General features: G+C 41.1%; 1 protein-coding gene across 1 annotated transcript; it reads right to left on the bottom strand.

Annotated features, from left to right (window-relative positions):
- On the bottom strand, nucleotides 1–7,629 carry TMED7 (transmembrane p24 trafficking protein 7). The gene is made up of 3 exons (XM_063422526.1): nucleotides 7,278–7,629; nucleotides 4,735–4,980; nucleotides 1–2,862 (listed from the first exon to the last, which is right to left on the bottom strand). The coding sequence occupies exons 1-3, from the start codon at nucleotides 7,443–7,445 to the stop codon at nucleotides 2,626–2,628; spliced, it is 651 nt and encodes a 216-aa protein (XP_063278596.1). The 5' UTR covers nucleotides 7,446–7,629; the 3' UTR covers nucleotides 1–2,625.
- Nucleotides 7,630–10,566: the final 2,937 nt, after the last annotated feature.

Below are 10,566 nucleotides of genomic sequence, written 5' to 3'. Positions count from 1 at the left end.
TTGATATATTAATTTTTTATTTTCCCATACAATATTCACAGGGTCTGCTTTTTGTCTTATTCAAACTAAATTTTCCCCCCACATGCCCTCAAACTAAAGAACCGACATTTCAGGACACGGAAAGAAGTCTTGTAAACATAAAACATCCAACACGTAGCTGAAACCCAGAGCATTTAGCAATTAAAAAACACAGTTATATCCCCTTTAACGTAGGGTGTTTTGTGCATCACACCATTAACCAAACTGTTCATATATTAGAAAGGTGCCACTTTAACCAAAGGTCACAATGCACTTCTTCACCCACTGTATGTTAGCATGTATGTTTTATTATATCCTATTCGGTCAGTTAAAAACTATATACAGCTACATTTAAACATGTGTTTGTGCCATGTTTTTAACAACACAAAAATAAAGGCATTTTTAAGCGGTTGCTGCATATTATGCAGCAGGATGCCAGAGCACTGGTTCAGACACGTAACTTTAATGGAAAAGTCAAGTTCACTAAACCTCTGCAGTGGGAGTAATATTGAATGGAACAGTCCACTTCACACATTCAAACATTACAGAAGAATAAAGAGACATGTATGCGATAGCTGATCATAATCAGTTTTATAGCACTATTTACCAATTTTGCCAGCACACACAACAGCTCAGTGGAAAAAACCCTACACAATTCAAGCCTTAAAACAAATGCCTTTGTTGTGATTAAAGCTACATAACTAGTATTCAAACTCCAGAAATAATGAACACTAGCAAAAGCATGTTTTTATTTGACACTTGCACCCAAAGTGTACCACTTGCTTCATTACTGTGTGCAACGCAACATAAAAAGTACTGGACATCAGTTGCTGAAACATAAGAAGACAGCATAGAGCTTTGATCAAGAATGTTGTGTGCAGGCAGAGATTTGTATCGCAAGACAAAAGCAGACTTTTGTTTTCTTGTATTGTGGGTCTAACTATTTCTGAGGAACCTGCATCCCAAAATGGGACTGCAGTATTCAAAATTCAGCACAGGACAGCAAAACTTTTTCTACGACCTTCTAAATAATCTTTGAGCTGTCTAATGTTTTCCTTCCATTTCCAAAAGAGCAGTCATACAGTTCACAACAGAGTAGGGGCACTTCCATTTATTTGAACCATGACATGATTTTAAAATCAAGTCATCTTAGATCAATTCTTCAGACTGCTCAAGTGTCACCTGAACATATAATTTCAAATATTTGCTAGAAATACTACAGTCAATCAATAACTCTTTCTCTTCTTGCCAAGTATTTGTATAAGAAGGATCTTTTGATTTGGCTAGTAATGAATTACAATTTTTTCACCTTAGTTTATTTTGTGTGCATTTAAGAATTGGTCAGCCTACTTTTTTTTTTCCAAAGCCATTTGAAGGGGTTTAGCCTTATTATGACCAGCTCAGTTCAAGCTATGGACATGTATACATATGTTTACTATCTTCCACAACCAAATAAAAAAGAATTTTACAGTACATAAGCTACTGAAGACATGAGCAGTGAAAACAATATAACTCTAATAACTCTACAAAAAGATAACCTGAAGAATTTAAAACATTTCCTGACCACTAACAAAATAGAGCGGCAATTAGATGAACCAGGCTGTCATGTCTCAGTGCACCACACAGAGCAATATTTACAGCACTTGTGCAATGCAGTATTCAATATCAAATTGCCCTCTTACTAGGAAAACAATTTAGTAAAAAGTTTTGTACGTGCCTAACACATAATACAACCTCATCCAGTGCTGGTGCTGTGCTGCTTAACAAACCAAGCTACTTCTGGTCTTAAATCCAAAAGGCAGCAGCAGCAAATGTGAGTACTGCACAGGTTCAATGACAAAGTTAGAAGACTCTCTATTTTACTGCATGTTTTTTACATAAACTTGGAAATTTGGAATTTTTTTTTTTTTTTGTATGCAGAAGTGGTTTCCTGAGTAGTCTCAGCTTACAATTTCTTCAGTAAAACAAACATTGCAAAAGAGAAAATGTATTTATTTTAATACAGAATATATGTTTAAGCAATCATAATGAAGTACAAAATTCAGCAAATTCTGAAGATGAAGACTTTCCAGACTGATAAAGAACGTGCACCACAATGTAGTACCAAGCTTTCAATAATAAGCAAGGTGTACGATTGCATTTTTTTAAAACAGCAAATTAAAACAGTGCACTTGAGTTAATCACATTTTCTTTTTTATAATCCAAGATATTCAGCCTGAAAATTAAAATGGAATGAGATTTTCATATATATCATCTCTTATACCAGACACTTGACTGTTGGGTCATTTTAAAGTGTTACACTGCAGATGACTAATTGTACTGGTAAAAATCAAACTTGGTTTGGATTAGTATCAGCAGAAATAAAGAGAGACTATATACTGCCAGATATTTTAATATAGGCATTGAAATACTTAAGCTCCAAAGGATCCTTAAAAACATTTCAAATTATGTGTCCCTTTCAAAACTTTTTGGGTCTGTTTTGTGATTTTTAAGAGATGAGGAGTATACACATTTGAACATTGCATAAATTCAGACCTCTGTACCTACAGTTAATTGGAGAACCGCTAATCTTAGTGAGTAACACACCTGAAGCATTGCCGCTGCTGGTTACGATCCAACGCGCGTTGTCGTGGTTCTTTTATCTGAGAAGAAGCTTTTAAGGAGAAATACCTGCCCGATACTAACAACAAGAAGAATGATTGCTTCCCCTATTGACCAGTAGGCCACCCTTGTGTTTAAATCCTCTGCTCTGCTGCGGCCCTGTGCCTCCCTCAAGCGGAAGTGAGTCTGATAATCAATGACAGACTTCAAAGCTTCGTGAATTGAAACGCATGCAGACTCCATCTGGACAAAAAACAAATACGCAACATGGAATTAAGAACCCTTCTAGCAGTTTTGTGCTTTGATATTTAAAATGAGGAGTCATGTAATTTTGCAAGCTAACAATTAACTCAGACCAAAGTTGGAAATACTGTACTTACAGTAAAATGTAGCTTACACTGATGGAACTTTACACACAAAAATGTGACACTGTTAAATACAGAAGCAGATAAAACTACAAAACTAATAAAAAGTAATGAGCTCTGAGAATTAATGAACAAATTCTAAATTCATACTTGGATTCAAAATGAACCTCAGAATTTTTTTTAAATGTCAGTGATCCTCCAGCTATTAATTCCACAGGAAAACAAGCAGTTGCTTATAATATTAAGACACACACAGCGTATATTAAATGCCTCTGTTTTACAGATATGACATTCTTCATTGATTAATTCTCACTCAAGTTGTACAATGCCTATTTTGTTGTCAAGAGACCATTCTCTTAGTCATGCACACAAAAAGTGGTGAGAAGGGACAACTGTTATCCTTCAGTGCTCCTGAACACTCAGTACCATTCTCATATAAAAATACTTACCAACTTGGCCAGTGTTATAATTTTTTATTTAAAAAAACCATTATTGGTTTTCCAAGCCCTAGATAATTTTTTATATAAACTTCTTGCAGTTTCAGTTTATATGCTTTAAGTAAAAGTACTCCTTACTGTGTTTTGATCACTAAGATATTAATAGATTTTCAAAAGACTTGTCTTCTACTCACAATTTAGATTTCTCTTTAATGGCTTAAAATTAGTATTTCCTGAAGATCAAACAGCAGTAATTATTATAAAGAAAATGTTTAACGCCCTTATAGGGCTGCTCTCAGTCACTTATATCTGTGTGATATATTTTCAAGTCAATGACTTTCTAGATATGTGTCTGAACAAGTCTAAGATAATGTTCTCGACAAAATTCAGGATAAGCTTTTCCAAACTAAGTTTTGCTATTGGTAAATTGTAGAAACATCCTGATCTACACAAGGGATTTAAACACAAGATCACTCTGGTTTTAGGGATTTACCTTTAACTGTTCCCCTGAAAGGCTGCCCAAATTTGGTCAGGCCACAAGACTGACCAGAACTGCAAAAAGAACCTCCTTACCAAAGAAGCAAGGAAAAGAAATTAAGAGGTACAGTATCAAGAAACTGAACACGAAATAGCACTGCAGGAATTAACAAAATTCTTCCAAAGGAAGTTTTAAGGTAGTTAGATTGTGTACAGGCGGTACAGAACTGTAAAATCCTGAAAATACAGTAGCAATAATGCTTTGACACTCAGTAGACTTATAAAGGCCAAACATCTAGAAGGCAGAAAATACAGCTGACTTTATTAATTTATTTTGCTAGAATTTCCTTCTCCATTTTAAAAATAGTAGTTACATGAGTCCTCCTCCTAAAAAGGACACTACTCTTTTAAACATAGAAATAATTCTGACAGTTTTTCCAGATCTTGGAATTTTTTTAAACCCTATTCCACCAATATCTACTTAGTGAAATCCACATGTCAAGAGACACAGTATTGTGTCATTGAAAGGATGGTGTTACCTTAGAAACTTCAGAAAAATCCAACCAAACAGATACCCCCCAAACAACAAAACCCCAAATAACAGTGGCCTTAAGTTTCTGTCCTAATTTCCTCTTAAACATTTGGTGATTCCTTCTCAGCTCAGTTTTGTGTTCAACAAATCTTACCTTTACAAAGAAAGCCTATTTGTCTCAATTTAGAGTATTTTAAAAGCTCCAATTAATTTATTTTCAAAAATGATGTAGATAACTAAAGCAGCTGAACTTGAAGAACTGCCTTCACCTAACAACTTTTGTCAAAACACAACAGCGTTTTACCTGGGTAAGTGCAGTTACTCTGTTCTCACTAGGAAACAGTGGTGGATCTTCTCCAACCTGGAAATCGAAGTACACAGTTTTGTGTGTAAAAGTAGAGAACTCATTGCTGAAGCAGAACTTGTATGTTCCATTTCTGGATGCAGTAAATGTGAAGCTATCATATTGTTTCTTCATCTCTTTGTACAGCACAATGCCATCCGGATCTTCCAACCGACAGTCAACATCATAATGACCTCCAGTGATCACCTGGAAACAACCAAGAAATTGTCTTTTTTTAAAAAAATAGACATATGTATATTTCTTCTAAGAATTAGGGTCTGGAAGGTGGAACTGCAAAGCTTTTTGACAGGTTTTTTAAAATATAATGCATTAATTTGAGAATCTTTCAAAGCAACTCTGCAAAATTATTTTCCCATGAGTGATACACAGAAAATTATTAAAAATGCTTTAGGTTCAGCATATGTAATGTCAACTGTATTTCCAAACCCTCAGGAGAGCAATTTTATTTACTTTGTTATTACTAACTGTACAAAAGCAAAGGCTACAGTAGATGAAACTCCATAGGACAGCAAAGATATGACTGTAATGAGCCTGATATTTGCTGTACACTCAAGTCCTCCATGGAATTCATTTATCCAGCTGAGACTGCTAACATGCAGCAAGACATTTCCTTCCTGTGCAACTGCCTTACTATATCAGCTGCATTAGGTTGCAGGAATGCTGTTTGACCAGTAGAACAGGAATTTCAATCTGCCCAGTTTTCCTGTCTGCTTCTGTCAACAGAGCAATGCTCTGGGGACCTGCTGCCTTCCAGGTGTTAGACAGTTGGACACAGGAATTCTTCCAAAACCCAGCACATCTGGAGAATGGCTGCAACTGACTCAAAACTTCACGATTGTCCCAAGGGAGTTTTTGAAGCTCTGATTACTGTTGGTCTACTACTGGTCTAATACTGGTGTATTACTACCTGGATTCTCTAGAAAGACTGATTGGGAGTTTAGGTATTCACAACTTGGTATTCTGATGATTTTTACCATAGTAGTTTTACACTTTATCCTTGCTGCAAACTTTTTACTTTTAGGATAAAGAATGCTGAAGGAGGAAGAGACTTATTTGATATGTCTGCAGAAATCACTGAAATATTTTAGTATCTGTGTAGCTGCACTTCAGCCCACATGACATTGTTTAAATGCTCTTTAATTTACTGAAATACCAGATTACTAAAATAATCCCCTTAGTGGTACAACTGAAACAACTACAGGATGGAGCAGCAGCTCCTCCACAAAGGCAAAGTTTTAGAAGTATCCACTTGGCAAGCAATAACAAGCTCTTCATTTTTGAAATACAATCTACAATTTGATAAAGGTGTGCTTTCTACCAATTACATGGAAGTAGCTTGCTTTCAGTTGTGTAGGCACCCTGAAAATATTGGTTTACATAGAGGTAGTAAAGATTGGCCAGAGCTTTAACGTTCCCTTGGTACTCCTGGACACGGAACTTGCTTGTGCCTCCTGTTGGCCCTTAAGACATACTGCCAAAGGACATTCACACAGCACTTCAGGCTGCCAGTGGCTGGTCAAATCCAGACCTTTCTTTTAGCAGTGCTACTCCTATTTTGGTCACCAATAAAAGTGGCAACAGCAGGCTTAGCTGTCCAGTAAGATGCACTTCAAACCTGCAGGGGAAAGTACTGCACAGAAAAGACGGTACGGAAGAAACAGTCAGGGACTAGAAATGTTTGGGTGGGAAAAAGATATCCAGGACCTAGACCACATAGAACAGAGTAACAAGGACTGATATTTGGTAGCAACATTCCTCAAATATACTTGAGATGGGACAGCAACTGAGAAACTAGAAAGCACAGGACTTCATCAAGAAAAGTCAGCCCATAAAAATTACACAATACTTTCAAAAGCCCCCAAAGATCACTGTGATTTTTGTCATCGGAGATGACTTTTCTCTCATGCTGCTGCTGTACTATCAGTGACTCCATCTACTGAAGAGACAGACTGAAAGGTTCCAACCCTGTTGATACACTCAGAGGCACCAGAAGAGTGATGCTGTACCGCATCCATCTCCTAACACCCCTTCACTGTTTAGTACGTAACCCAAATCTGAACTGTACTCTAAAATACAAAACATTAGCTCTTAAGATGTACTGTGCCCATCCTGTCGATGCTTCACAAACCCCAGCGAAATTAGGTGTGAGACACGTTGTTGGTCAGGTGTGCTTTAGGTATTCTCTCCGCTCTCCGGGTGGGGCACAACATGGCAGCGACCAGGGTACAAACACTGCTAGTTTCCAGGGCCAGCTCTGTGTCCTAATAAGCACTGCACTACACGGAAGCCTCCCCGAGAGTTTTCCTTAGCCAAGCTGGAAACCTCTCACTGGATCCCGCCGCTGCTCCCTTGCCGGGCGCTGCTCCCAAGTACTCCTTTACAGGAAGCGAGCTGAGAGCCCGCCGGCAGCGGCCTGGGCCCGGGGCTCGGGGCCGCGGCCCAGCGCGGCGCCACGCCCGGGGCGGCTCCTCCCGCGGGGGTACCTGGAACTCGAGGGTGCACTTGGTGCCCTGGGCGATCTCCTCGTAGAAGCACTGCTTGGCGTTGTCGGGCAGCTCGAACGTGATCTCGGAGGCCCGCGCCGCGCAGGCCGCCAGCGCCCACAGCAGCACCAAGGGCGGCAGCGGCCCCCGAGAGCCCCGCGGCGGCATCGCCCGGCGCGGAGAGAGGCGAGGAGGGCGCGGAGGGGCTCGGGGCGGCCGCGGTTGCGGGGCTGCGGGGCTGCGGGGCTGCGGGCGGGACGCGGCGTGGCCGGAGGGACGAGCGGCGGCACCCGGAAGCGCCCGCGCGGCGGCAGCGCCTTCCCGGAGCGCTTCCGGGACGTGTGTCCGGCGGGGAAGGGCGGGGAGGCGGCGCGAAGGGGTGGCCGTAGCCTCGCTGTTTGCCGCCGTCGTGTCGCGGCTGGAGGGCGGGTGTCCGCTGAGCGCCGTTGCCGCAGGTGAAGTTTCCTGAGGCTGCTGCTAGGCGCTAGGCCCTGAGGTTGGAAATGGCGGGCTCCTGTGGCCGAGCGCACGCAAGGAGCGACCTCGGTGCCCTCCAAGAAGCAGGACACGGAGGGAGGAATCTGCAGAGTTCTGCTGCGCTGATCCTTGAGCGTTCATTGCAGAGAATTAATAGGAGAATAATGATTAAACAGATATAAAACACCAATTAAAGTGGTCACGCTTTATTGCGGGAGTGTCGGCTTTCAAATTCTATTCCAGTCAATCACGGAGTCGTAGAGTGTTAAAAGTTGGAAAAGATCTTCAAGATCAATTAGTCCCAACCCCCCTGCCGTAGGGACACTTCCCACTAGATCAGGTTGCTTGAAGCCCCATCCAGCCTGGCCTTGAACACTGCCAGATTTGGAGTATCCCCAGCCTCCCCAGGCAACCTGCTCCAGTGTCTCACCACCCTCACTGTAAAGAATTTTTTCCTTATGTCTAACCTAAGTTTCCCCTCTTTTGCTGAGCACCCATTATGTCTTTACTACCACTACAGATCCTGATGAAGAGTCCCTCTCCAGCTTCCTGTAGGCCCTCTTCACATACTGCAAGGTTGCTATGAGGTCTGTGCATAACCTTCCCTTCTCTAGCCCAAACACATTCAGCCTTTCTCAGTTATTTTTACAATTTTTTTAAAAAATAAAAAAAAAAAATTTGAAGGTATCCTCCATTCTTATTTATTAAGTTCCATGGCATATCAGGCAGAGTAGGAAAAGGGAAACTCAGCTCAAACCTCCCAGGCAGGAGCATGAGCTTCAATGCAGTAGGTCTGGTCATTTTGCTCCTTTGGAGGAGGGGCTGAACCTGCATGAAGTACCTATTGCCAAAAGAGGCACCACACTGAGCAGAGAGGTGCTGCTGCATAATTGGCTCACCTTGAAGAGAAAAGTCTTGTGCTAGCATGTGAAATGTATGATTTTCATCCTCACCAACTGCATAAGGAACCTGGGCATCAGTTTGAGGACTGTGGATTTCACAGGGCAGAGGTACCCAACATTCGTATGCAGAAGGCTCTGACAGATTTACAGGTGTGGATTACAGTGACACGGCAGATGCTTTACCAAATACCCACCTTATAGCTGAGGCAGACATTATCAATTTACAATTATTCCTCAGATGTTTGCTGTTTTCATTTAAACACACTGTTTTATTTAGATGTCATTTAAGTGTTGGCTGATAGCTGAGATGGCTCAAAAGCATTGAGGCTATATATCTGGGCCATATGATGCAGCTCCAGTCATTTTACTTAAATCAGTGACCACAGACTTGTAAGAACTGTATCAACCAATCACCTTCTTCATGTGGCAAGAAATACATTTCAGGAGGACTTCCTCAACTGAAGTGGTCATGTACAGCTTACAGTTTCCTCGTTCATTCTTTCCAGCCATTTTCTTAAAGTTTCACTGAATGGGCCAAATGAAGCTTACCTAAGAAATGATGATTGGAAACCTGTCACCAAATAATCAAACAACAACACAGAAGGGGAAAGATACAGAGCAGGCAAGAAAGGAGTCTGGTGGCACCTCCAGAATAAGCAAAACAACAGAAGATGTTCCAATCCCAAAAATAAATCAGCAAGAGCAGATGAGATTTCATCCTTTTCTTTTTTGGATTGGGGTCAGAGATTATAAAACATCAACAGAGTGAAGAAGGCAAGCTGTGTCCAAGAAGCTCTCAAGTCTGGTCCCCTTAACCCTGGTGACTCCTCATTACACCTACACCAGGCAGAGCTGTCAGCACTAACTGCATAGCATCAGCTCCACTGTGTGGTGTGCTTGCAGCTCAGCTGGTGTAGATTTGTTAAGGACTTGTTATGACAGTCACTGGGGGAATTCCAGGGGCAAACCATCGGAGGGTAAAACGGGGGTACAAAGAACAAACCATTGTACAGAGAACTTGGAGGAAACATATGGAACATAAAGGAATAAATGACACACCACTACACTGTTCTGCTGTCCTTATCAAATACAATCAATCAGCTTGCCAATAACACCAGTGCCATGTACATGTTTAATCCCCATATGAACCATTCATTTTAAGAGTTGGCCTCAATGATCAGAGTTTATTCATCTCTGTTAGATGGAGATGAATGCTTGACTCAGTATGCTGACTAATAGAGAAGTCTCTTGATCAGCAACTGACTTTTGAGGACCCTTTGTGGTTTTATATTGATAAATATTTCTGCCTTTGACATTCTTGTTAGCCTTAATTCTGTTAAGTTTGTTACTTGTTATAAGGCAGTATGTAAGAGCAGTGGTTAAATGCCTTGAAACTTTTTTTTTCCTTTTAATATATTACAGGTATGCTCAATTAAAACACAGATGGGAGTGTTAAGATATATAGTCAGTGCAGATAGCTCAGTGTGCGGCTGCTGTGCCAGCAGCAGATTGGGCTCTGACTGGCAGGAGCCCGAGGAAAGCGATTGTGAACTAGTGCCTATTGTTGCATTTCAAAAGGTTCCTTAAAAGGGGTGAAGAAAAGTGATCTGAGAGAAGAGCTGTCCTGTGGGTTGGGAGAGCAAAAGCCACCTAATATTTTTATTCACATGGCCCTGAGAGCTCCTGGGATCAGCAATGCGAGGACTTCCAGATATTGTAGCGGAGAGAACGCCAGCTATTTTCTGAGGGAGAAGATCACCTCCTCCATGCCTTACAGAGCTGGTTTTGCAGCAGCCTGAATCTGGAGGAAAGATTTCTCCGTGCAGTTCTTAAAAAGTTCCAGGTTGGAGTTCCAAGGTTACAAATTGAGGAGCCAAAGTTATTTGTTGTGCCTTGAAGGGCTGGAACAG

This window comes from Prinia subflava, chromosome Z, assembly GCF_021018805.1.
Source record: "Prinia subflava isolate CZ2003 ecotype Zambia chromosome Z, Cam_Psub_1.2, whole genome shotgun sequence".
Classification (NCBI taxonomy): Eukaryota; Metazoa; Chordata; class Aves; order Passeriformes; family Cisticolidae; genus Prinia; species Prinia subflava.
Note: the sequence above shows the minus strand (reverse complement) of the source record. Positions and strands in the feature narration are given on the sequence as shown.

Excerpts from the sequence above, each read along its gene's own strand:
- TMED7 (XM_063422526.1), bottom strand. The coding sequence starts at position 7,445 with ATGCCGCCGCGGGGCTCTCGGGGGCCGCTGCCGCCCTTGGTGCTGCTG. Across the intron at positions 4,981-7,277 it reads AGTGCACCCTCGAGTTCCAG|GTGATCACTGGAGGTCATTA; the intron begins GTACCCCCGCGG and ends GGTTGTTTCCAG. Across the intron at positions 2,863-4,734 it reads GAGTAACTGCACTTACCCAG|ATGGAGTCTGCATGCGTTTC; the intron begins GTAAAACGCTGT and ends TTTTTTGTCCAG.